Source organism: Rhinolophus hipposideros, assembly GCF_964194185.1.
Source record: "Rhinolophus hipposideros genome assembly, chromosome: 5".
In the NCBI taxonomy this organism is placed as follows: Eukaryota; Metazoa; Chordata; class Mammalia; order Chiroptera; family Rhinolophidae; genus Rhinolophus; species Rhinolophus hipposideros.
Genome location: NC_138051.1, coordinates 3,671,209 through 3,698,479, shown reverse-complemented (window position 1 = coordinate 3,698,479; position 27,271 = coordinate 3,671,209). Strand labels below are relative to the sequence as shown.

The window sequence follows — 27,271 nt, the reverse complement described above, 5'->3', positions numbered from 1 at the left end:
TGCCGCTCACCAGCCCCACAACAGGACACACCTACATCCACAGCCAGCCCTCTTCCACTCCTTCGCACCTTTGCCCCCCCCCAGCTCTGAGGGGTACAGGTTTGCGCGTACAGGTGTCCTCGGGTCCCTGTCCCAACACCCTGGCTCCTGAGCCTCCACCATTCTGTGAACTCCCCACCCCTCCCAATCCCTGGCCCCTAGACGGCGGCAGCATCTGCTGGAATTTTTTTATTTAAATAAAATATACAACACGGCGCAGTTACCGTTTTCTGTTTTAAAAGTGGAAGATTTGAAAATTGCTTGTGAGGGATTGGGGATCAGAGGGTCCACTGACTGGCCCTGGCTTCCCATCTCCAGAGTGGCTGGGCTGGGTCAGAGCTTTTATAAAATGCGTGCGTGTGTGTCCAGGCCCTGATGGCAAGGGGGTGTCCTCACTCCTCATGCCCCTGGACCCTGCGCCCCCACTCCTGCCCCTTCTCCATGCTCTTTGATGCTTCCAGGACTAGACTGTGGGTTTCGATCCAGTGGGCCCTGCTGCCTCCTTAGGAGTGTGAGCAGAAGCAGGTTGAAGCTTCTGTTTCAATTCTAGCTGAGAGCTCCCTGGGCCTGAGGGGGCTTCGCCTGCCTGGTAGAAACCGAGACCAGGCGGCTCCTCATCTCTCCCTGACACCCTAGGATCCTTCAGCCTCTTCTCTCCTGGATGATTGCCTCACTACTGTGGCTTATCACTGCAAAAACTGGCCTGTCTCCTATCCCAGAACAGCTCAGGACAAAACCTGATTTTGTCAACATTCTGGCTTAGAGCGAGGACCATTGTGGAAGGACACCGTGGGCCCAGCCCTCCTCCTTAGCCAGGTCTTGGTAGCCAAACCTGTGCTACCATACAGGCAGGAGGCAGACCGCTGACGTGGGCTCGGTAGGGTCTGCTTGGGGACTACTGTGCTTCAGGAGGCATCTGGGATGTGTCACAGTGACCCCCACGCCAGGTCTGCTTCTGGCTCCTAGTTGCCTGCAGAACCTGGCTGATCCTCTCAGCCCGTCTGTCATCCAAGGCCCTCCCTCTGACCACTGGCCTCGGGATCTCCCAACGCCCGACTCCACCATCGTCAGGTTCCCCACTGTGCATTCCACTCCACCCTGTCTCCCTCCTTCCTTCCTTTTCCTCCCTCCCTTTCTCTAACTCATCCCTCATCGCACGGCCTGGCTCAAGCCTGCCTTGGACACACACCTAAGACCTTTCTTAGGCCCTTCGGGAGGCCCAGCTACCTCCCATGTCCTGAGATCGTTAAGTCCTGGAGCCCTCAGCCAAAGCTCCCTGGGCTCTCACCACAGCTTGCTGGAGCAATGGGCTGGGCATGCGGTGCATGGAGGGGCAGAAGAAATATGGTTTATTGAGCACCTACTATGGCATGTGCCAGGCGCTGGGCTGGGCATTTCACATACACTGTTTTTCTCATCTGGTCCTCGTGAGAAGGTACCGTAATTATTCCCAATTTACATATGAGGTAACAGACTCAGAAAGGTCAGATAACTTGCCTGAGGTCACATTGCTAAGTGGCAGGGCTGGGATTCGAACCCTCCAGATTTTTATTGCCTCCAAAATCTGGTCTCTACCTTCTGCACCATGCTTGGGAACAGTCTAGCTCAGACTCTCAACACAGTTTTCTAAGGGAAGGAATCTAGGCTTTAGTCTCAGGCAAACATGAATTTGAATCTCAGATCTGTCCCAGCTTTCCCATGCCCAATTACGTGATTCTGGAAAAGTTATCCAAAACTCAGTTTCCTCATCTGTGAAATGGGGAGAATCAAAGTACCTGTCTCACGGTCTTTGTGAAATTGAAGGAGTTGATGTGTGTAAAGTGCTAAACCAGTGCTTGGCACAGAGCCGACATAATAACTAAAAGTTTCCTTCGCCTCCCACTGTACAGACAAAAGAACTGAGGGCCACAGAGGTGACAGGATATGCTTGAGGACCTACAGGAAAGGAGAGGCACAGCCCAGAGTCTTCTGCTTCCGTGTGGTGAGAGACTGGGCTAGGATTGGATCTGAGACCAAAGATAGGGAGAGCGGGCCTGTTGGGAGGTCCTGGGGTCCTCTTCCCTGAGGACTGGAAAGAATTATTTCCCCCAGACCCTGCAGTGCCCAGCCTTCGGGCCAAGGCGGGCTGCAAGATGTAAGGTGACCTGGGTGTCCTGATAACATGGGGTTACACTAGATTGCACACACATGTGCACACAGGTGAATGGCTATCTACATGGCTCCTCAGAGCACTACAAAGCTATACATAGCTACACGTATACAAGTCTTACATACATATACATACGCATATCTTGCTACATTTGCAGTAAAAAAAAAAGAAAAGAAAGAGCAAGATTCTCAGTGCCCTGGCCCCATTTTTTTCCAAGGGCTCAGGTGACTGAGCATTCCCAGGAAGACACCCAAAGGCAGCCCCTTCCCTGGGGAACAAGGTAACGCCCAACACAGTGGGGTGCCAAGTTCACAGCTAAGGGGCTGGTGGTGGCTGGTGCCCTAAAACAAATACAATGACAGGTGACAGGTCTGCTCTAGAAACCCCAAACATGGGTCACCCCCACCCCTACCAAGCCCCAGCAATCCCGCTTTCCTCCAGCTTTTGCATTTGGGCCTTGCCTGCTCTCCTCCCCCCACCCCCCCTCCCCAGTGCTGAGTATTAAAATAGTTTATAAAAGCAAGTGACCAAAAATCTATAGCTCTAAGAATACCTGGTTATTTTCTGCTGTCTTTTGTTTTTCTGGAGTGAGTTGGGTTTTTTTAATGATAATTATTATTGTTATTGGTATATCTCCTAATCACAGTTAAACCTGAAGGAAGAAAGGAGAAAAGAGGGAGGGAGGGGCCCCAGCTCATAGATTGGACGGCAGTTTGGAGCGCACTGGCTCAGGCCTGGCTCCAGGTTCCCTTTGGGGAGCAGCAGTCAGAGGGGGGCCCCCAGAAGAGGTGGCTCTTGCCCCAAAGAAAGAAAGAGGGGGTGGCAAAGAACCTGAGGATGTCTTCCGAGGCAGAGTGACATGCTGGCCAGGGCTGGCACCATAGGGCCTCCCAGGGGGGCCGAGGCCACCGCTGCTCCCGCTGCCACCCCCGGCTCTGGGGAAGAGTGGGAAGGCGGCCACAGACTCCCCAGAAGAGTGAGGGGAGGCTCTGCGGAGAGTCTGGGCCCCGTCCTGGGGTAGGGTCGGTTGAGAGGCTGAGATGAGCTTGAGGTCCTGGGTGAGGCGGCCTGGGGTGAGGGGTGGTGTGCCCCGGTGCTGGGGAACCTGGGGGGGCGGGGGGCTGGATACAGGTGGCAGGAGCAAGGAACCATGGGAACCAGAGGCCCGGGGTGGGGCACTCGGGAAAGTTCTTGGGGGGCCTGGGCTGTGGCCAGGGGGGCTGAGACCTCCTCGGGGGGGAAAGGCTATAGGAGAAGCCCCCCCAGAGGACCCTGACACAGACGGGCGCTCAGGCTGCCGTGGGGGTGTCTCTGGCGTAGCTGATGGGCCCGCAGCCAGACCTGGGGACAACTCCCCGGGAGGCTGGCCCAGCTGCCCAGGACTGGATGGGGACCTGGTCGAGGGTGGGGGTGGCAGGAAGTGCTCCAGGAGTGCCAGGCCTCCCCGGGCCCCCGGCAGTGGGGGAGGCGGCTGGTTAGCCTGTGGGGAGCGCGCACCCGGCTGCAGCGGGGTGAGCAGGGGTGAGTCGGAAGAGGACAGCGAGCCGCCCAGCGCCTTGTGGAAGTGGCCAAGACCAGCTGCGGCGGTGCCAGCTGCGCCGGTGGACGGCGTGGGAGCGGGAGAGGAGCCACAGAGCCCGGGCTGCGGGGAAGAGCTGGATGAAGGCAGGAGGGGGCTCAGTCCGGCGGGGGCAGAGAACCCAGCCAGCTGCTGGATGTGGAAGGAGGAAGACGACGGCGTGTCCACCTGAGACGGGCTGCTGGCGGGCGACGCGGAACCCAGAGCAGAAGGGATCAAGGACTGCAGCCGCTTCAGGTGCCGGGGTGTCTGGCCCGCCCCGAGGCCGCCGAGCGCAGGGCCCGGGGGAGGGCGGAAGATGGCGGCGGGCAGGCGCGGGTGGTGAGTGAGGGCGATGGCCACGGAGGTGGTGGCGGCGGCGGCCTGCAGCGGCGCCTGGATCAGCGGCGTCCAGATGACGGGCGCGGGGGTGGGCGCGGCGGCGGCGGCGGCCTGCACGCGGTGCGCACAGTGCGCCATCTCACGGTCGTGCTGCACTATCTGCTGGATGATCTCGTTCTCCTGGTAGTTGAAGACGCCCGAGTTGAGGTCGTGCTGGACTTTGTGCAGCAGGATGGAGTTCTTCTTGCCTGGGCCACAGAGCGAGAGCAGGGGCTCAGGCCAGGGCGGCCGAGGGGCAGCCGGGGGGGGCCCCCCCCGCCGGGCCACCCGCCCCCCCCCGCCCGCTGCCCCCCCCGCCCCCGCCCGCCGCCCCCCGCCCCCCCCGCCCCCCCCCGCCCGCTGCCCCCCCCGCCCCCCCCGCCCGCTGCCCCCCCCTGCCGCCGCCGCCCCCCCCCACCCGCCAGCCCCCCGCCCGCCGCCCCCCCTTGCCCCCCCCACCCGCCCGCCGGGCCCCTCACCGATGCGGTCCAGGCGGTCCAGCGCCACCGTCTCGAAGGCCCGCCGCATCATGGGGTACTCCTCCAGCACCTCGTTGAAGTGGTCCACGCTCAGCGAGTACAGGCGGCAGTAGGTGTCGGCCCGCACGCTGGCGGTGCGCCGGCCCCGCGTCAGCAGGCAGATCTCTGCCAGGGCAGCAGGAGTCGGGCTGGGCTCCCGAGGCCCCCACCCCACCCTGACCGGGGTCCCCTCGGCCTGGGGCAGGATCTGGACGGATACATTCACAAGCCCCTGCCCAGGACACGACTGCACGGGGGCTCCCTCCCCCCACTCAATGAGTGGCGGCGGTCTGTCCCACCTCTGGGACCACAGCCCTGTACTGGGCCCACAGACACCCGCCTCCAGGCAGCGGCCGGCGGGCAAGGGCCTGAAAGGTCCTCCTCGATGTCTCTCCAGGTCATTCCCGTACCCCCAGGGCCGCCTGGCCGCCCTACCTCCAAAGTAGGACCCGTCCGCCAGCTTGGTCTCCTTGTTGCCCTTGGTGAGCACGCTGACCACGCCGTGCTGGATGAAGTACATCTTCTTGCCGATGGTGCCCTCGCGGATGATGTAGTCGCCGGGCTGGAAGACCTCGAAGCGCAGCTTGGTCAGCATGGATGTCACGAAGTTGGGGTCCGCGTTGGCAAACAGCGGCATGGAGGCCACCAGCTTCCGGCAGTTAAAGTTGATGATCTCCTGCTCCCGGACAGGGCGGATTGGGAAGGTGGGAGGAGGTGAGGGGCGCCACGGGCAGAGAGGCCCCCTGGCTCCCTCCCGCCTGGGCCGCCGCCAAGCTCACCTCCCGCAGCGGCTCGCTCAGCTCGCCCAGGATGCTCTCCTCATCGAACATCTTGCCCTGGTAGCGGTGCTCGTAGTAGTCGTGGATGCGCTGCCGGGTGTCAGGCGGGAGCTTGTGGAAGGACATGTACTGCTCCACCTGCTTGTACTGGGTCCCAGCAGAGAGGGAGAGGCCGTCACGCCTGGCCTGGCCAGCACCACCCGGCCCAGCCCTGCTGGTGACCCTGTGGGCCTAGTTGGCCGCCCCTGGCTCCTCGCATTTGGGCCCTCGGTGTGGGAGTGGTCACACTGCCCCAAACAATGACCCTGCCTGCCAGTGGCTGCGGGGGAGGCAGGGCTGCGTCAGTGTCCAGTCCTCGCTGTGTCCAATACTCTGGACATAGCTGGGGACAACAGGGGCTGTCCTAAGCTCAGTTACAACAGGCCAACTAGCAGGAGGTCAGTGAAGTTCCCTCTGAATATCCATCTTTTTTCTGTGTTAAGCTGTGGACCAGCCAGGCCTCCCTGACTCAGGAAGGAGCTCTCCTACCAGTGGCAACAAACTGGCAGAGGCAGCAGGACTGGGCTGCAGGCTGAAGGGCTAGAGGCTGAAGCCAGGGTGCTTGAGCCCCCATGTGACATGTATCCAAACGTGGCCACAGGTGAGACCAAGTCACTTTGTTGAAGAGCAACTCCAGCACCCGGGAGGGGCCAGGTAGAGCAGAGAGCTTAAACAGAGGTTTGGGACAAGAGATTGGTGAACCTGAGGGCCCACCAGAGAAGAAATGCCCCTGCCCACCCTGGAGGTCAAGGGTGAGTGCTGCTCCAGCTGGCCTTGGATTGTGGGTGAAGAGTGAGGACCCTCAGGAGCATGGCTGGGGACCGGAGGCACAGATTGGACAAGAACAGGTTTTTCATGCACTGGGATACAAGGGAAGTCCCCGCACCCCAGGAACAATCAGAATAGGGATTGTTCTCTGTATCAGCCTGTTCTCATATATCAATGCTCCAAAGGGCTTTGGACACGGTGCTGCTGCAGAGATGCCAAAAGGCAAGTGGGGGCTGGGAGATGACCTTCCTCAATGTTCTTCCACCCAGCCTGGCCTCTGTCTGCTCTAAGTTGTGCCCAGCCACAGGGGACAGTGACTTGCTGGGTGGCTATGGGGACAGGGGCAGCCAGAATAGTTAGAGCAGTATTTTAGAGAATTTGCCAAGCATGGAGAACCAACAGGGTGGAGGGCAGGGTCTGGAGGCAGGGCAGGAGTTAGAAGGTTGTTGAAGTGGTCCAGGTGAGAGACAGTAGTGGGGATGAAGGGAGGATAATAGGTTTAAGAGAGATTTATGGGTGAATCGTGTATTGGAGAGCTATTAGCTTCAAGGATAAAATAAAGGCAACTCTGAAATGGCAAGCCACAGGCAGCTTGACTCTGCCCGATAATAAACCCTGATGCTTGTTCTAAACTATCCCTGATCATGGTCCCTGACTAAGCCCCCATCCTGGTGACACACTGAGCCCTGACCCTCACCAAACACAAAGGTCTGACCATGGTTACACACTGCACTCTGGTAACACACTGAGCCCCAACCTTCATCACACACCGAGACCTGACCTGGTCACGGGCTGGGCCCTGATGCTGGGCCACACTGATCCCTCACCTGGCCCTGAATGAAGCCCTGGACTTTATAACATGACCCCTCTTTCTTCCCCTCCCTCGCCCCCTCACTCCTAACCCAGAATGCTTTGCTCTAATCAGGCTGATTCTCTTACCTCCCATCTACACACCTTTGCTCTTGTTCATCATGATGACTGGCCTCGGATTCTCTCCTACCTTCTCCTCCCTCTGCCTCCCCAAAATGACCTTCCCAACCTGCCCTGGCTATGCAGGCTCTCCTGAGCTCTCTTCTTGGTGTCACGGGACCTGGGCTGCCATCTGTCAGTCACCCGGCCAGGAGACAACACCAGAGGCAGGCAGTCAGTCACTCAATACATACTGAGCCCTACTGTGTGCCAGACACTGGGAATACAATGGGGAAGGACAGACCTGGCCCTGCCCTCACAGAGCCATGGCCTGGATGGAGAAGATGGATGTTAAACAAGCAGCTACATACATGTGATTGATTAAATAATGACAGGAGTGAAAGTGTGATGAAGGAGAATGAGAGGGTGCCATGAGGTCACTTGATGGGTGAGGGCTGACTCGGTCATGGAAGGCTTCACCCAGGAGGTGCAGTTTAGGCTGAGATGTGGAGAAGGGGTCAGGTGAAAAGAAGAGAGGAGCGATCCAGGCTGGAGTCTGCATCAAGGCACTGAGGCAGGAAGGAAGGTGCAGAGAGCTCTGGCAAAGCTGGACTAGAGAGCTATGGGCCTGCTGAGCATGAGAAGGGAAGTGCCTTTACATGCCAGGCTGAGAAAACACACTTAGGAGTCAATCTACATCTAGGAGTAGCACAAAGGCTCTGTGTAGCCTTAAGCAGAGTGACACGATCAGATTTATAGTTTTCTAATGCCAATGCTATCTGCTGTCTGCAGAATGGAGTGAAAAATGGCAGAGGGGAGCCCACGTACTAATAAAAATTGAATGGCTTTCTCTGTGCTAACATAGTTGTAAGGATCACCCCTCACAAACTCTACGATATAACCCCTTGTATTGTCCCCATTTTACAGATGAGCAAATAGGATACAGAGACATGGTGTGACATGCCCATGCTCAATGGAGAGCTCGTCAGTAGAGAAGCCGGGCTTAGGACCCAGGCAGCCTGACTCCAGCACAGCCCTCTGGGTAGGAAGCTACTGCACGCGGAGGCCCGCTGGCATGACGGGAAGGGAGGGAGGCATTAATGACCGGGACAGACGTCAGCATGACTCCCACTTTCCAGCCTGGGCGATCGGTTACTGTATCCACTAACAGGACGGGAAAGAGGGGAGGTTTGGAGTACAGAGGGTGAAGGAGACGGTTTTCATTTTGGACGTGACAGCGTTAAGGTGTCCAGGGAAGCATCAAATAGACAGTGTGGGGCTGAGGAAAGAGGTGAGGGCTGATCATATCATTTGGGCCCGACTTCAGAGAGATGGACTTGAGCTTGGGGTGGGGTGGTGAACCCAGGAAGACAGGAGAGAGAGGATCAGAGAGCTAGGCCCAAACCAGCGACCCAACACGTGATGACTGAGCCGGCAAGCAGGCAAGGGGAGGAAGGAGGACCGGCTCGTCAGAAGGAGCAAAGCTGAGCCGGTGCGGTCCGGAAACGAGCGTACAGCCAGGAAGGGGGTGGTGACTGTCAAATACCCTGAGACGCCCACCAAGACGAGGACCCAAAGGACCTACTGGCTTTAGCCACACAGAGGCATTGGTGAGCTTTGATTCAGGGGGCTGAGAGATGAATGCAGTACCCATAAACAGTGTGGGATTTTTGTTTGTTTGTATTAGGAATTTGTCCAAGAAAGAGGCAACACCAGAAAAGACTGTGTGCTGGATGACAGTGGCGGCTGCACAGGTGGGGGCCCGGTGGGGACCCACTGGCTGGAGCCTGTGCTCCCTAGGGACCAACTGGCAGGTCCTCCTGAAAGAGAGAGAGCCCAGGGTGGACCCCAGCCCCCTGCCCTACCTTCTCCTGGTACTGGCGCCGGGAGGAGTCCAGGGACTGGATAAGGGCCGTGGCGTGGCCGATGAACATGGCGTAGCAGGTGGCACCCACAATCATGCTGAGCATGGTGAGCCAGACGTCGGACATGCCCACGGGTGCCTGCCGTCCATACCCGATGCACAGCATGTGGCTCATGGCCTTGAACAGGGCGTAGGAGTACTGCTTTCCCCAGGAGTTGTTCTGTGGGCAGACACGGGGGTGGCAGTGAAGGCTCACCCCCGGAGGGCAGGCCCTCTCACACCCCTGGAAAAGGCCCCGCCGCCTCCCACACCTCAGCCCCTTTCCCAGCAGCTGGGCCCAGGGCTCCCACCTGCTGGTGGCTGAAGGCCTCGGGAGCGGGAGACCCACACTGGCAGCCTGTGGTGACCGAGTGAGTCCCCCACGTAGGCCTTTCCCTTGCAGTGGGGGACGGGGATCAGACTGGAAGCTCCAGCCAAGGGACAGGAGCCAGCCTTGCCCCCCTCTGACCACTCAGCGATCTTGGGACCGTCTGGGCAGCAAGACGCCAGGCGCAGCCACCCTGTCCTCGGCTTGCTAAAATAGCTCCAGCCCCCACCCCAAACTGCTGCCAAGTGAAGCCCATTTCCCCACTGACCTCAATTATAAAACCAGGTATGCTTCCCCTGGGGGACAAACTCTCACACTGCCCTCATTTTGGGGGAGCAGAAGTTAAAGTGCTGCCAGGCTGGCTGGCTTCGTGCATGAACCCTGCCTGCATCTGCCCAGGGCCCCACAAAAGGTGGACTGTATAGAACACACAGTGTTTGGGGCAGGAGGAGGGAGAAAGGAGGCGAGACTCCGGCTATTTTTATCTTCAAAGGCAGCGGTGTCTCAAGGAAGCCTAGGTGTGGGAACACAGGGCTTAGAAAGGCCATCTCCTGAATTTAGTGCATGTGAGGGCCTGTCACTCTCCCAGGGAGGAACTGTCCCAGATGAGGGTACCACGAGAGGACCCCCAGTGCCTCTCTGCTCACATGATGGACGGAACCCCCCAGCACATGACCCACAGAACCCCTGCCCAGAGCGGCAAGCACTCCTGGGATCACCAGGCTGCTCCCGGCACGGGAAGGCAGGCACAGGAGCCGCGTGCTATGTTCAAGGTCACTCAGACCATCTTGACAGCTGAGTTAGTCAGGTGCTCTCTCAGGACGTCTGTGGGGCTGATCTCCAGGGGTGGATGGGCTTGGTGCTGGGGAGGAGGGGCAGCCCCCGCGGCCTCCATCAGGGCTCCTGGCCTTGCTGCTGAACCTCTGGGGACCGGAATTCAACCCATATGGCCCATTCATTTACTCTTAGCTCATCAAAAGGCTGTTTTGTAGAGGCCTGTTTGATGCTGAAAGATGCCTCAGGGTCTCTTTCACCTCTTTCAAAGCCCTTTTCTCCTTCCCTGGGGTCCTGGGCCCTGCTGATTCACCCACAGACCAAAGCAAAGTGACTGGGAGGAGACTGAGGGAGGCAGGGCTTTGCCAGACCCTGGGAGAGGCTCACAGGTCCAGTGGGTCCTCCATCCCTCCTGAAACCCACCCTGCCCACAGGGAGCTGGGACGCTGCCCTATGGCTTCCCCAGACCCAATTCCAACTCCTCTCACCACCCACAGGGCTGGAGGGGGTGAGGCTCCATGTGGTCAGCCCTCCCAGGGCAGGACCCCGCCTGTGACCAGGCTGTGTGGATGTGGGCATGGGGGGTGTCTGGGGGGCAAACAGCCCAGCTGTGCTGCTGAAGCAGAAAGAAGCTGGGCGTGGGGTCTGGGAGTCTCCGCCTGCCACCAGCAGTGCCCCTCCCAGGGTTCTTTTCCTGGGCTCGGCTTTCAAAGGCGGGTACGCCTCTGGGGAGCAGAAGCAGGAGGGCAGGAGCCCCTAGCTTAGTTCTGCCATCCCTTCTAGAATCCGAGGAGCCCAGGTCTTCGTCTCCCTCGGTGCAACCAGGGCCAACCATCCAGGCTCCCAGCTGCGGTGAGGCTGTGTGACTGACCGGCCCTGGGTCCAGCCATGTGCCCATGGGCACTACGCTGGCACCTCCGGGTCCTACGTGCTGGGACGCAGGAGTTCCGAGGGGGGGACCCACCCTGCCCTCCGTGCCCCACCAGCCCCTCACCCGCGCCTTCCTGGGCGCTCACCACCATGCCGTTGATGGACACCCAGCAGTCGTCGGGGAAGTCCTGCAGCATGGGCACCAGGAACTGCAGGCAGCCGTCCCAGTGGCACAGCAGGAGCATCATGCCGATGAGGTTCACGATACGTACCACGGCGCTCGCCAGGTCGTAGGTCATGTGGAAGATCTGAGGGCAGAGGTGAAGGGATCGGCCCAGCTGGGCAGGCGGTGAGCAAGGACCGCCCCTCCCGGCCAGACCCTGCAGCCGCTTGTGGCAGACACGTGGCAGGGCGCCCAGCTTGGTGGCTAGAGTGGGAAAGCGTCAGGCCAGGCCCTGGAAGAAGCAGAATGCAGGCTGCACGGCCCCAGAGGGATGCCGCCTGGGATCTGTGCAGATGTGGGGGCCTGCCATGGGAAGTGCAGCTGTCCAGGCCGGACATGGGGAAAGACGGCCCCTAGAGCCCCACACAGCCCTGAGGTGCGTAGGGAAGTCACCTCATCAACTTGCTTAGGCGCTGAGGACAACAGGCAGAAGAGCCAGGCTCCTCAGGGCACGGTCTGTAATCATGCCAGGGGCACGGTGTTTCCCTAAATCGGTCACCAGACTCTCAGGACCCACCCAGGGGCAGTGGGCTCTGCCAACGGCAGCCATGGAACTGCAAGTGGAGCAGCCCAGACACACAGGCTCCAAGCTCACACAGACTTTGATCCCAGGCCCACCTTCTACGCAATTCCTAGCTGTGTGACCTTGAGAAAGCCCCAGAACCTCTCTGATCATGTTTCCTCATCTGGAAAAGGGTAATAAAAATTCTTACCTGAGTGGGTTGTCAAAAGGATTAAATTAACCATATAAAGTACTTAGCACTGGGTATAGAAGTGTTCAATAAATTATAAACCATTATTAATTGATGTTATTAATAATTAATCTTTATGACAGTTAATAGTATTAGCAGTAATGCTCTTACAGGTTAATGACATACAGCACCCTCAACCCCAGCCCACTGCCACCTGCCATCTCTACCCCGTGGCTCCAAATGAGATGCTGAAATATGGCTGGGCAGGGCCAAGGGTGGGCACATCTCAGCACCCACACCCACCTCCTTCCTCTCAGTGCTGCCTCTTGGTCCAGTTTCACCACAGTAACAGGGTGGTGAGGGGACAGAGACATGGAAGGAAGTCTCCAGGAAGGTCTTTGGAAGTTCAAGGTATCCGGCCTTCCCTCTGACCTGAGAGACTTTGGGGGGTGCCCTCATCCCTAGTTCTGGTCCCTCCATACTATTCTCAGACAGAGCAACTTCCTGGAGAGGCGCTTTGGGCAAAAATTACAGACTTGTCAAATGCCTATAAGTTTAAGACCTAGTTTAAGCCCATTTCAGACAGGGAAACTGAAGCCCAAAGAAATAGACTCCACCGTGTTTCCTCGAAAATAAGACCTAGCCAGACAATCAGCTCTAATGCATCTTTTGGAACAAAAATTAATATAAAACCCGGTTATATTATTATATTATATAAGACCCGGTCTTATAGTAAAATAAGACCGGGTCTTATGTTAACTTTTGCTCCAAAATATGCATTAGAGCTGATTGTCCCACTAGGTCTTATTTTCCAGGAAACACGGTAGATATTTCAACTCCCTGTCTAGTGGACTTCTAGCTACAGCCCTATAGGTGGTGGCAGGATATTCTGATACTAGTGACCTCAGTTTCCCCTTCTGAAATGTGGGCTTAGACTGGGTCTAGGTTTTGAACAACCAAAGAGGAATACTACTTGTCCATCACTCCCAGGTTCATGTCTCCTTAGGAGCGGGACTGGGTGTTACAGTGGAAATGCTGTGGAGTCTTTTCAGGATGAAATGGACCTTAGAAAGGTTCATGGAGGCGGGCAGCCCCAGTTTGTCCCATCACCCCCCATAGCCTGGCAACAAAGGGACAATAACATCACATCTGAGGGTGGGCACAGGTTCCCACAGTGCACTTAAACTCACAACTGAAGGTATTGCTCATCCATTTTCCACCAAGGCTCAGAGAAATAAAGGGATTTGTCCATGGTCCTGGCAGCATTGGATGAGGCACTGCACCATGGCGGCTTGCAGATGACCAAGATTGGCCCAGGGAGGGAAGGGGGTTTTCGGTAGTTCTATTTTGCAGATAAAACAACTCAAACCCAAAGTGGCCAAGCGATGTGGCCAGATTCACACAGCAAGCTGGACCCAGGGCCAGGTGGGACTCCCTGGCACCTGGCTCCATCAGCCCCATGCCCCGTGTGATGCTACAGGCAGAGCTGTGTGCCCTCAGCCCGGCCTCACGGGGTCACAGGGACCAGCTCTGGGCTGACACCTCTCAGTGTGAGGGGTGGGGGTACTAGAGACCAGGCAGGGCAGTCTGGGACCGGGGCCTGTGTCTGGGACGCAGAGCACACCTGAGCATGAGGTTGGCGCCTCTGGCCAGCCCTCTCCTGCTGCCCATGCCCCAGGGCCTGGAGCCCGAGCCCAGGAGTCTTCCCCAGCCTCTGTCCTCGACCCGCAGCAGCTCTGAGCCCCAGCACCCAGCTCTGGCTCTGAGGGAAGATCCCACTTGTGGCTCTTTAGTGCTGAGGTGAGCACAACAGCTCTCTGGCCTTGAGCAAGTCGTTAGCCTTTCAAAGGCCTGGTGGACCAGGATGCCCCCAGCTGCTCCCACTCTGAGGAGCTGAGGAGAGCAAGTGGCACGGGATCAGCCAGTCTCAGAAACGGCCAGCACCTGCCCTCACTTCCCGCCACACCTCAGGCTTCCCTCAACTAAGCCGAGCTGGACATCTGCCCCCTTCTCAGGGTTGCTGTAGAAATTAAATGGGCTAAGAAAGTGCTCTGGGCCCAGGACACATACATGGGTCGGGTCGTTATTATGAATTTCTGTCATTTCCCAGCTGCTGTGGACGAAATGTTTATGTCTCCCCAAAATAGATATTATGAAGGCCTAACCCCCAGTGTGATGGTATTAGGAGGAGGGGCCTTTGGGAGGTGATGAGGTCCTGAGGGTGGAGCCCCCGTGAAGGGAGCTCCTCTAGGAGACACCACGGAGATGAGCTGCAAACCAGGAAGTGGGCTCGGGGCAGAACCTGACCGCGCCGGCACCCTGACCGCATCCTTCCAGCCTCCAGAGCTGTGGGCGATGGATTTTGTTGTTTAAGGCCCTCAGTCTGTGGTATTTGATGATAATGGCCCGAGCTCGTACTGTGTCAGGGCCAGAGGAAGCCTCGGACAGCTTTTAGCAAGTGTCTCATGGCCACAGCCCAGAGCAAGCGCCTCTTTCTACGCACCACTCTAGGCCTTAGAGGCAGAGTGCCAGGTTGGCAGGTTTTGACCCGATGTCTTCTTTTTGCTTGTCTTACATATGCTTTTCTTCATAACTAATTTTGTTCCAAAATCAAGCCCTTGTCTAATTTTGCCTTTATCGTGATCTCAGCACGAGTGTGGTAGAGCATGTGGTGGGGGTCTCGGACTGAGAAGTGATAAAGGGGAAGGTGACAGCAGGGGTGGGGATGAGAGTGCCCAGGACCCGAGTGCAGACAACGACATGGGGAAAAGGCCCACAGGGGACCTCTGCCTTTGCAGGAAGAAAGAGGTGCCTTTTTCTGCAGGTTGGCACAGGCTCATGTACCCTTCACACGGTGTGTTGGTGGTGGCGCCTGGTCTCAGCGGAAGGACCCAGGTGCTGTGAGTGCCCGTGGAGGTGGGAGGCTGACAGGGAGGGGTGGGATGGAGAGTGCTGGGTGGTGGGAAACATACTGCGCATGGCTCCCACACACTGCAAAGCCAAAGCCACCAACAGGGCACAGTCTGAGCTTCCTGCAGAGACTTGGTGGTGGTGAAGGGCATCCGCTTGGGCTAGCAGAGTACCCCAGGTGGTAAGGACCCGGGCATGGTTGCTGAGAGCAAGGCTGGACGTTGCTGGGAGAAGTTGCTAAACACTCGTGTGTCCGGCTGTGGGCTGGGACCATAGGCCACCTGCAATGCAGCTGCACTGTGCAAATATTTGTCTCACTCTTTATACCTCATTACAATCCCCTTCTGTGATGTTAGTTCTGACTGTGGGGGTTGAGTACCTTCATTTCCAGGCCCCTGCAAAGCGTGCTGGGTGTGCCCTGTGTGGCACCCGGGAGAGGCTCCACTCCCACTCCCTTCTGCAGTATCTCAACTGCAGTGCAAGGACAGAGCAACTCAATTCCACCTCAGGCAAGTGCCGTCTCTGCTCTGAGCCTCAGTTTCCTCATCTGTGTAATGGGTCAATAACTGTCAGCTTCCAGGACTGTCTTGGGGATCAGGAGAGATGATGTCCACAGCTAGGTACTCAGCACACATTGGTTCCTTTCCTTCCCTCTCTTTCCCAACCCTCAGTCTCTTTCTCAGTCCTGGGGAGAGACCAGAAACTGAAGTTCCCGCCAAGGCCTCCTCTCACATCCTGGTTGCCTTCCCTCCCGGGACTAGTTTTTCTCCTCAGGGAAGAACAGAGTCCTCCCTGAATCTCAGGAACGAGCAGCCACGTGGAGGAGGGCAATCTCAGGTCTGACAACAGATGGCCGCTGCATGTGTGTCCCGGGCATGGCCTGGAGGTGACTGAGCTAAGTCCCTTTCTGGGACTCACAGAGAAGGCCAGCCCCTGCCCCCCCCAGGCCCATCCCTCGGTGTCATCGCAAATCCCCAGTTCTGAGAGAGATAGAGAACCCGAGGCGCACAGGGGGAGGAGACTCCTTGGGGCACACAGCCTCCCCAGTCTGGCCCCCTGCCTCCAGCCCTGCTCCTGCTGCTCCAGGCTGCTGAGGGAACAGAGAGGCTTCTGGGATGGGTTGCAGGGGTGCTGGGCTCTTCAGGGGAACATCCAAAGGGGGGCAACCAGGGTTTCTAACAATAGCCTCTGTGCCTATAACAAGCTCACACCTCAGAGGGAGGGGAGAGGCTTGGCTGAGAGGGAGGATGCTGACCTAGATCGCCCAGGATGGAAGCAGAGGCTGGCATCCTCGGAGATGGCTCCGACACCTGGCGACACCTTCCACCTCCCCTGCTTCCCAAGGCCTGAACTCTCCGACTGGGGGGCTGGGCTGGAGATGCAGCTGAAGTCTGAGGGTCAGGAGTCCAGCACCTCTGCAACTTCACCAGTAGCCTCGGGCAAGCTTTTCCCTCTTCGTGGGAGGCTGATTCCCAGTGCCCACCCAGGGCCACGGCAGTGTCCTCAGGGTCGGCTAACGTGATCCTCAGCAAGAGAGGCTGGGGTGCGGCCTCAGCCCCAGCCTCCGAGAACATCAAAGTATGGCTGACAATCAGGGAAACTGAGGCCCAAAGACGGAAAGAGAACCACATAGGGAGTTGGAGGAGGAGATAGGGCAGGGGTTTCTCTACTAAATACCTCCCTCTGCGACTCTCATGCAGACCCGGGCCTCAAAGGGTCTCCCAGCTGCTGCCCCCACCGAGCTGCGGCTAGGAGAAGCCCCCGGACTGGGGCAGGCCATGAAGGATTGGAGACAGAGTTCTTGGGGCCAGCTGAGAAGCCCCAGTCCAATCCCAGGGGTCCAGTGGGAGCCTTTGGCTCGGCAGTGTGCCCGGCAGAAACCACTCAAAGCAATTTCCTCCCCAGCTGGTAGGCAAGATAAAGGTGTGTGGTGGGGGAGGGGCACCCATCTGGCCTGCTGGGATCTCCCTTCCTGCCCAAGAGATTGGGTAGCGATGTCCAGTTTAGAGCCGTAACCTGAGGCCTTGTGGGGCCTCTGTGTACCCCAGGGAAAGTCCAGCGCAGGCACCCGCCTGACCAGTTCTGGGTCACCCAGAGGGCAGCCAGACCTGAGGGGCAGTGGGGACAGGCACCCTGGCCTGGGCTCCCAGGACAGTAAAAGAAGTACTTAGCTCCTGTTCCAGGGCCCAGGCCGGCCACTGGCAAATACCCAAATACCACAGCCCCCGGACCTGGGCCTAAGCGGGAGCAAAGCTGGACCCCCAGGGGCTGGGGCTTGCAGACATGAACCAATGCCAGAGAAGGAAGGGGAGGCGACCTCTGTTTTCAATGCCGGTCTAGCTATGGGTCCAAAGCAAACAGAAGGTTGGGGTTTTTTAGGGACTGAGAAGCCAACACGTCCCTGTGTTTCCACTTGGGACAGAAACCACAAGATAAGACTGTCAGAGAATTGTGGGGGCAAAAAACCTCCATCCTTCCTCTGTAGCGCTCACAGTGGCCCAGGCCACCCCCACCCCCACCACCAGTGTCCACTGTCCCTTCTCAACCCTGAGCTGAGACCCACACGCCAACATCCCTTTGCACCTAGGTGTGTCCCAGGTACCTCACACCCAACCTGTCACTCAGAGGTGCTCCCCTATCCGCAACCTGCACCACTGCCCACCTTCCTAATCCCAACTGAAGTCGTCTCAACAGAGGGACCGATTACAGAATCAAGGTCATTCTCCTTTCAAGCCGCCTCCGGAAGTGGGAAGTGCTTGGAACCAGGAGTCTGGAGGCCTGGGTCAAAAATCCCACCAGCCGGGCAGCTGACCCTCTGATCCTGTTTTCTCACCTGATCAACGGGGCTGATAAATCCTGCCCTGCTTGCTTCGCCAGCTAGGAGTGAGGAACCAGTGAAACAGTGGGGAAAACGTATTTGAGAAAAGGAAGCGCCCCGTGGAAGAACAGGGGTTACAAAACAACTGGGTGGGAAGGGGCTTTATTAAGCGGTTCTCTGCCCCAGGCTTCACACAAAAGGTTTTATAACATCAGCTCTTCACACAAAGGGTTTTATAAACATCAGCTCATGTAATCCTCATGACAATCCAATGAGGCAGGTACTATTATACTCACTTTGCAGATAAGAGAGAGGCAAGGTGGCACCATGGTCACACAGCTAGGTAGTGTGGAGCCAGGATTTCAACTCGAGTGTCACATGTGTCATTCTAACTCCAAAGCCCTCGAGCACTGACTGTCAGGCAGGGACGGTCACATTGCTGGGAGCCAGGAGTACAAAGTGGGTTCTGCTCCAGCTCTGCCAGATGTCTGCTGTGTGACCTTGGGCAAGTCATTGCCCCTCCACAGTCATCAGAAATAATGCCAATTTTCCAAGCAAAAGAGAATTTCTGCCGTGGAGTGATTCTGCCAGGCTGGTGTAGGCACTTCTGTGGCACAGGCGCGCATGACAACTCTGACCTCAATCTGCCAGTGCCCCAACCATCAGCAGGGGTGCTGCCATCCAGCTGCTGCCGGGGGTGGGGTGGCAGCTTGGTATCCTGAGCCTGGGAACTTCCGTCCAGTCAAGCAGAGGTGCTGGAGACCCGGAGAGCAGCAGTGCAGCAGTGAGAGGCCAGGAAAGGCATGTCCACTGACCCTTCTCCCGGCCATAGCCCACTCTGGACCCCGGGGTGTGCCGTCTGGTCCAGCACTTCTCCCCCAAGCCCAGTGCCTCCAGGCTGGCCTGCCGCTGCTGCCGAGAGGTGTGACTTGGGAGGGTGGCAGATCCGGACCAAGGCCATCTGCTGCTTTCAAGCCCCAGCAGGGAGTCTTCCTTGCTTCCCCCCAGATGACTGCATTCAGCCCACAAATGAGGAAGGTTTGTTCAGAGTGGTGTTGGCTTCCCCAGTTATTTTCTACAATTTTTTATTTAGCTTCTGTAGCCCATACTCCACCCAGAGCCCCTCACATCTCTTTACAGTGTGTGCACACACAACACCGGGCTCCCTGGCGCTTTCCCTCCCCGGAGCCAGCACCTGCAGCTCCGTGTCAGAGGCCCATCCCGGGCTGCTGGAAACCCCTTGCTTGCTGGCACCGAGGGTGGGAAGGCCCCTGAACCAATGGCTGGCAGGGAAGAGGATATAAAACTTCTGACTCCTTTCCTCTGACTGGGACATCTCTGAGGAGTGGTGTACACTGTCCTCAGAGCTCCCATGGGATGAGGCCCAAGGGGATGGAGGATGTGAAATCCTCCACAGGACTTTGCTTCGTGTCCGCTCTTGCTCAGCTTCTTTCCTTTCCCCATTTCTCTTTCCCAATCCATTACTAGATTTTCCTGGAAACACTTCCCCCTACATCCATGCAAATCCTCATCTCAGGGTCTGCTCCAGAAGAACTCAACCTAAGATACTGTGTTTCCCCCAAAATAAAGCCTAGCCGGACAATTGGCTCTAATGCATCTTTTGGAGCAAAAATTAATACAATATCCAGTCTTATTTGATATAATATATCAAATATGATATAATATAATATAATACCCGGTCTTATTTCACTATAAGACAGGGTCTAATATAATATAATATAACATAATACTGGGTCTTATATTAATTTTTGCTCCAAAAGACACATTAAACCTGATTGTCTATCTAGGTCTTATTTTCAGGTAATTGCCAACAAAATCGACACAAAAATCCAGATTTCTGCCTCTCATGATGAATCTGTAGATCTAATAACCCTGGGCCCATTCCCACTTGGCAACAAGTGGCTAGAGCTGACTAGAGACTACCTAATCCATATGGAAGATGTGTTATTCAGTTTTCCCCAGTCTACAATACCCCTAGTGCCTTCCAACTGGCCCTTTTCCACCATTCACATTCCCTCCCTGGCCTCTACAAGCTTATGACTTTGCAACCCCTACAATACAATACATTGGTTATCAGTGCAGGCTCCGGAATCCAGGTTTACCAATTATTGATTCTGTGACCTTGCCAATTCCCCTAATCTTTCTGTCTCTCGGTCTTCTCATGTAAAAAATATGGTACCGGGGCCAGCCCGGTGGCTCAGGAGGTTAGAGTTCCATGCTCCTAACTCTGAAGGCTGCCGGTTGGATTCCCACATGGGCCAGTGGGCTCTCAACCACAAGGTTGCCAGTTCAATTCCTCAAGTCCCGCAAGGGATGGTGGGCTGGGCCCCCTGCAACTAAGATTGAACACAGCACCTTGAGCTGAGCTGCCGTTGAGCTCCCAATGGCTCAGTTGGTTGGAATGCATCCTCTCAACCACAAGGTTACCAGTTTGACTCCCGCAAGGGATGGTGGGCTGTGGCCCCTGCAACTAGCAATGGCAACTGGACCTGGAGCTGAGCTGCGCCCTCCACAACTAAGACTGAAAGGACAACAACTTGAAGCTGAACGGCACCCTCCACAACTAAGACTGAAAGGAAAACAACTTGACTTGGAAAAAAGCCTGGAAGTACACACTGTTCCCCAATAAAGTCCTGTTCCCCTTCCCCAATAAAATCTTTAAAAAAATATATGGTACCTACATGTACCTATATGGTATCCTCTACGGATGCTAGCAACTTAAACAAAATATTGCCTGTAAAGTGATTTGTGTAGTACCTAGTACATGATATTCAAACAATTACTAACATTTGTCCTCTTGGAGCAGGAATGCCTGCTATAATCCAACAGCCCATATCCAGCTATCTGAGAATACCCGCTGGCTCATCACTCCCCCTGGGAGAAGACACCCTTCCCCCAAGAGGTTTGGGTGTGAGCACTTACCTCTTCCCACTGGTGAATGTATCGAATGAGGCGGGAGAGACGCAGAAGGCGCAGGAGGCTGAGGATCTTGGTGAAGCGGACAATGCGCAGGGCCCGGGCTGTCTTGTAGACCTCCGAGTCGATGCGTGTCTCCACAATGAGAAAGATGTAGTCCACGGGGATGGAAGAGATGAAATCCACCACGAACCAGCTTTTGAGGTACTTCATCTTAATCCGCTGTGGGTCCAGGATGATCTCTGTGTTGTCCTCCACCACGATCCCTGTGCGGAAGTTGAGGACCAAGTCGATGAGGAAGAACGTGTCTGACACCACATTGAAGACGATCCAGGGTGTGGTGTTCTCATCTTTGAAGAAGGTGATGCCCACAGGGATGATGATCAGGTTCCCCACCATTAGCAGCAGCATGGTCAGGTCCCAGTAGAATCTGCCCAGATACAGGGGTCAGTAGCCAGAAGAGAGAGAATGAGTCACAGACTGAGAGAAGCTCTGAGGGAGAGCTAGTGTGGGAGAGAGAAGTCTTGGGAGTTTCTGCAACACTGTGGGATGTAGGGCCATGGGGACCAGGGCAAGATGTGGACACTGGCAGAGAGAGAGGCTCTCCCTTCACTAAAGGGTACCTTGTGCCTGCCCCTCTGTGAGCTCCCTGATGATAAGCCTCCTACCCCCATCCCTATGCCCCAGTAAGAGTCAAGCTGAAAAGCAAACAATGATATCCAGAGAGAAGGGCAAGGCTGTTATAGCGGCAGGAGCAGTTCACCCCGCACCAGCCCAGGTGGAGGCCAGGCTGCTCCACCACCCCCATAGGGTACATGTGGCCTCAGACAGGCTGGCAGGCAGACATACCACAGACTGTGACCGTAAAGCAGGGGCAGCCCAGACAATCAGCAGGCAGGAGACTCCACGCCAGCCCAGGCTTTGTCACTGACATTGTGTGACATCGGGCAGGTGCCCGCCCCATTCTGGGCCTCAGTTTCCCCACTGTGCAATAAGAGGTGGAGCCTCGACACTCAGTCCTGGAATTCTGATCTAGCTCTCTGGTAGAGCCCGTTAACCTATCCCCTATAGTCAGAAAATGTCTGGACATCTGTCTCTCCCGCAGAGGTTTCCGTTCTGACACAGAGTTGGGGAGGGGCAGTGATCTCTTCAAAAGCAAGAAGTGCTAATGGGGTGATTTCAAGTACCAGTAAGGTACCGCTCAATGCAATGGAGTGCAACCAACCAGGGCTTCCAGCATCATTTCTCCTAAGCCCTCAAAGCAACTGCAAGTGCATCCAGAGGATGGCAGGGAGGGACCCTCAGGATGAAGCCTCTGAGAGGTTAAACAATGTGAGCAGGTAAGAGCCAACTCTCAGTTTTCCCACCTGACCTGGCTGGGGCCTCTCTGGACTGTGCAGACAACACAAGAAGGTATGACCAATCATTCCCGGGACCCAGCCCAAGTACCAGCCACCCCAGGGCTGGCCTCGAGAAGAAAAACTTGCACTGCAGAGCTGTTTCCTTCCGTTATTAATTTAGACAGTTATACAATGACAGCTAAAGGTATTAATCTTTATTAATTAATACAGAAATAAGCATGTCTTCTCCCAAGAGAAATAACCTTTCAGCCACCTTTAATTTTCTACTGCAGGGAAGCCAGAAGAGAGTGAGAGACAAGATGACAGCTTTCCCCATCTTCAGAGGGTCCCACCCCAAAACCCAAGTGCCCCTGCGTGAAGGATTCCAGGTTCGAAAACAAAAATTACTTCACAGCAAATTGTGTTTTTTGCCAGACTCAAAATGGTGCTGAGTCCAGGAGAGGGTAGGGCCTGCTTCACTAAAGGTGAGTGAGACAGCTGTCCGCCATCACACAGCTCGGGGACGGGTGGCTTCCCGCAAGGCAGCTGCTTTGAAAGCCATGTCCTTCAGAGCCTCAAGACAGGACCTCAAGTCAGACACTCACTAGGCTAAGGTTTCTCAGTCTAAGGCTGGTGCCAAGAGTTCAACTTCAGCTCCTTCCCTGCCCCACAAACCACCATCCCTTTTCCAGTCCCAATCTCCCCATGTCATCTGGGGGAACCCAACCTAAGATCCGGAAACCCACCGCAGCCTTCACATCCAGTACACAGAACACAGCACATCCTGCTAATGACTCGGGGTAGGAGGGGGGCAGGAGAATGGTTTCAGCTTCCACGGGGTGCTCTTGAGCTATGTACGCACTGCCCAGCGTCCTGTACATCATTCAAAGACAGCTGCACACGCTCTTTAGATGCCACACAGGGGTATCCCCATTCACACACACAGTGTGCAAACACCTGTTTATACACATGGCCATCATTCCTTTTTCATTTAATCTCATGGGGAAAACAAAGCAAAAAAAAAAAAGACAAGACACAGAGAGGCCACTGAGGGCCCTGTGGGCTTCTGCATGTGAAGCTAATAATACACTCGGGCGGGAGGAGTCTCTAAAATTAACAAAGCAGGCGCAAGTGGCTGCGAATGCTGACTGGGGCAGGCCTCCACTCGGGCGGGTTTCTACACTCTCCCGGCTCTAGTTCTCTCAATTACAGACCAAATTTAAGACAGTAATTAACAGGAGAATGTTTGCATTTAGTGGTCTTCATAAAACCAAATTACACGAGGCAAAAACAGCCATTTCTTTGCATTCTGACTAATTGTTTCAATCGTGAGTCTCCACATGCTGAGGGATATTTCTGGTGCCTAATCTGTGCTTGGGTGGGGAGACCCCCCCCCCAAACCACTATGCTGGAGCATCGCAGAGCTTCTCAAAGGCAGCATGATGTGGTGGGAAGAGAGAAGCACAGTCTATCTTGGAGGCAGCCAACGCGGGTTCGATTTCCGGTTCCATGATTTACAAGCAAGTCACTCAATCTCTCCATGCCTCAGTTTCCTCATCTGATCAATGAGGACAGTAACAGTACCTAAATAGCAGAATCATTATAAGAATTAAATGAATTAATATTTATAAAATGCTCTAACCTATGCCTAGCTATATTATTAAATGAGTAAATAATTTGAAAGACAACAGATTAACAGAAAAGAGGTGAGAAAGGAGGAAGATTTAATCTTCCAGAGAAGAGCCAAAGCAAAGCATCTCCCGGGGGTGGGGGCAGAAGGGAACTCATCATGATCCTGTAAGAGCCAGTGGTGGAGGTCAGGGATCCCAGTATTCCTTGAACAATCAGGTGACAGAACCTGCTCAGCGTGGCAGACAGATGCTCTGGCCTCCGGGAGCTCATGGTCCAGTCAGAGGACAAGGCTTTGAGAGAAGACAAGTTGGGCAATGATGTAAGAAACCGTCTAGGGCAGCAGCCCAGGCATCTGAAAAGGTGGGCTTCTGGTGGCCCAGGGGGGTAAGGCAATAAAGTGCTCCTGGAGAAGGTGAAAGAAGTTTGGCTTTGGGAACTGCCCTTGGCCTCACACACTACCCTTCCTTACTCTTGCCAGATGGTTGCACGGATGTCTGCAGTCGGAGCCCGGCCGGAGCGAGGAGTGGGGGGTTCAGCACCACGAACAGCTCCCGGCGCGCAGGGGAAGTGGGCCAGGCCCTCCCCGCGCCCGCCACCAACTGGCATCCTCAGCTCCCTGGCCCCTCTTGTCTCCCAATCTTAGTGACCAGAAGCATCTCAAGTGATGCCTTCATGTCCCTGGGGATTTTCACTGGGGACTCCTTGGTGACTGGAAAGCCTTTGTTCCTAAAGACTCCTAAAACAACGCACGTGTTGAGCACTTCCTTTGTACTTTCCAGGCATCACTTCATGGAACCCTCACACCAGCACTGAAGTGCTGTCTTTTCTCTGTATGTTCCAGATGATGACTCTGAGACTCAGAGAGAAGAAAGTGTCTTCCCCAGACCACACACTAGTGAGGGGCAGGCCGAAGATTCAGAGAGGTTTGTGGGTCTCTGACCTCTCGGGATTTTAGGTACCTCATGGGATTCGGGGAGGTAGACAAGCCTCTCTAACATGTTTACGTCATACTGGGGAGGTGGCCTCCCACAGCAGCCCCTGCCCCAGAGAGAAGACAGGAGAAGAGAAGGTTGCAGAGAGGTTTCAAGGCGACTCATCTGGCGTACTGCCAAGGTGGGGGAGTCGCACACCTTCCAAGTATTAAAAGAATCCGTCATCAGCAGTCACTTGGGCACAGCTGTACCCATTCTGCAGAACGGGAAACTATGATCCACAGAGGAGGGAACACTAACATTTCCAAAGCTTCAAGCTGGATTCCCATGCTCCCCTAGCACCCCACTGCCCCTAGAACCATTCATGAATAAATCCCACAATCCAGAGTATGCGTCTGTGGTGGTGGGTGGCAGGCCCTGACAGGGAAGCAATGGACAGCCACACTCGGAAGGGGCACATGTCTGATTAGAGGCCTTGGTCTCTCCAAAGCCAGATGGTCGTGTCCCATGGCAGTGCTCTCTAAGCCGAGAGGAAGTCCTGGCCAGCAAGCGAGCAAATGGGCTCTGGGGGCCCTCAAGCCTAAATCTTACTTCCTGCCTGGCCCACAGGCCCATCCAGGCAGGCAGGCAGGCAGCCTCGCAGCAGGAGGACGTGGCCTGCAGGCCAGCGTTGGAGGAGCAGGACCCATACGCAGAAGGAGTGGAGGACAGCCGGACAGCCTTTTACACAGACACCTGGAGCATGTCACGGTTTGACCTCAGAAGGTTATGGCCTTAAGGCAGCTGAGGGAAGAGAAGATGGGAGGCTCTTGACGGCACTCAGAGCTCCAGGACCAGACCCGCGGCCCTCTCCTTCCCTGGAGGCTTCCCTGGATGGGAAGGGTGATAAAATGGGGGCAGAGGTGGAGGTCCCGGAGCAGGGACGACCTGCTCTCTTGTCCACACACACCCAGGCTTGCCTTCGCGCACAGATGCTCACACACACGCACACACACGTACATACACCTACATACCTGCACACACGTACACACGCACATGTACAAAAACACCCAGGAATACAGTTTTGTTCATACACTCTTGTCTATGCACTCCTTTTAACTTTTGCCCTCACACACACATCCATTTCCACACATGCACACTTTCATGCACACCCACTTACATACATTTCGAAACAAATGCTATCCACTGGGAATCCTGTCAGCTGGAAGAAAAAGAATGTCTTGTTTTTGCCCATTAAAATACATTCCGTCCTTCAAAATTGATCTGAAGTGTTACCTCTTCTGGGCCGCTCCAAACTCACTAGCTGCGCCCCGGCCCAGCCTGACCCCGGCTTTGGATCTCCCAGATCACTGTGGGCTCGGGGGCCTTGTTCCAGACACGCCTGTGTCCCTGTAGTGCTGACTGCAGGCCAAGAGCCCGTGTCCTCCCAGGTGAGCGGCACAGCCAGGGCCCATCGTTTACCGCCTCCCTCTGTGTAGATGGCTCCACTCAGACCCTACTCCCAGCACCAGATCCGCAGTCCCCCCTGCCACCTGGAGGGCCTGCTGTCCACGTCCAAGGCTGAGCTCTGCTTCTCCCTCCTCGAAACTGAATGGCAGAGCATTTCAATCATCATCTGGCTCGAAATCTCAGATCCACCCTCAGCTGCTTTCTCTTCCCTCCCATTTGCTCCTTCAGGCCCCCACGCTGTGACCGTGTCTTCTCTGGGGGCTCCTCCTGAGCCTGTCCCAGAAAGCTCTTTCCCAGCTCAGTCCCTCACCGCTCCGCACTCAGACCCCTGCCCCAGCCACACACATGGTCTCCAGCCTCCACTCTCTTTCCTGCAACACACGTGTTTTCTGGGTTACCTTTCCAAACAACACTGCGATACTGTCACGCCTTGCCTGCGCCCTTTTGGTGGATGCTCCAATAACTACAGAAGAAAGTTTGAGCTCCTTGGTCTAGTATCCCAGCCTCCTTCCCTCTTCTCCCTCCCGCTTCCCTCACAGTAGCCAGCTGGACACCCAAACCCCCGGCCTTTCTCCATCCACATCCTGGTTCCTCCTGAGCACATTCCTGCCTCCTGTGCTCCCATCTTTTGAGGTCGCTTCCCTCAGCCAAGGCCCGACTTAGCTGCCTCCTCCTCCCCCAAGTTTCCCTAACCGAGCTGTCTGTTGGCAGTTGTCACATCCTGCCCTGCCCCTCAGACACCACCTACCTCTTGGTCCATCCCCCCCCCAAGTCATAGAACCTAAGGATCCAGGAATCTTCATGTCGGAGAAGGACTGGGTGCTGGGCGAGTCCCCCTCCGTCTGTGCTCTCCGCCCTTCCCAGACCCAGCTCAGGGAACTGTGCACGGCGATGATGAAGGTGAGGGGGAGGCAGGAGGACGGTGCCAACACGTGGTGGGCACCATGTTGCCTCCGATTGTTTCATTTAATCCTCACAAAAACCCTATGAGGCCGATACTATGATTAGGCCCCCTTACAGATAAAAAGATGGAGGCACAGAAACTGAGAAATTTTCATATATATCAAGAATTCAATCCCAGCAGCCGGATTCCAGAGTCCCACCTCTAACCGCTGCAGAAACCTGAACCCGGCTAGCAGTATTTTCTCCCTGCCAAAGCCCTCTCCTGCGCCCTCTTCACGGTCCCCCATCTTCAACTTCCTCATTCCCTCATCCCTCCGCTTCTTCCCTTAAATGAACCTTAGCTGTATCCTAAGGACATCACTCTCCCAAACCCTACAGACCTCAGGGTCAGGGTGGGGGCGCATTCGCCCCGCTCCCTCC

The 27,271-nt window shown here is 55.9% G+C and overlaps 1 protein-coding gene and 1 long non-coding RNA gene across 2 annotated transcripts in view; one reads left to right on the top strand and one right to left on the bottom strand.

Moving 5' to 3' along the window:
- Positions 1-215: 215 nt before the first annotated feature.
- HCN4 (hyperpolarization activated cyclic nucleotide gated potassium channel 4) overlaps positions 216-27,271 on the bottom strand; it is a 46,093-nt gene continuing 19,037 nt past the window's right edge. Inside the window, exons 2-8 of the mRNA XM_081050310.1 lie at positions 20,602-21,025; positions 11,162-11,323; positions 9,006-9,224; positions 5,425-5,571; positions 5,081-5,321; positions 4,607-4,771; positions 216-4,336 (exon numbers count right to left, since the gene is read on the bottom strand). Of these exons, the coding sequence (XP_080906436.1) occupies positions 2,883-4,336; positions 4,607-4,771; positions 5,081-5,321; positions 5,425-5,571; positions 9,006-9,224; positions 11,162-11,323; positions 20,602-21,025 (2,812 nt within the window). The 3' untranslated portion in view covers positions 216-2,882. The remainder of the gene's footprint in view (positions 4,337-4,606; positions 4,772-5,080; positions 5,322-5,424; positions 5,572-9,005; positions 9,225-11,161; positions 11,324-20,601; positions 21,026-27,271) is intronic.
- Positions 5,556-11,165, top strand: LOC308498406. The gene is made up of 5 exons (XR_013993465.1): positions 5,556-6,064; positions 8,068-8,182; positions 8,828-8,894; positions 9,447-9,656; positions 10,929-11,165. It is a non-coding gene; the product is annotated as an uncharacterized lncRNA (long non-coding RNA).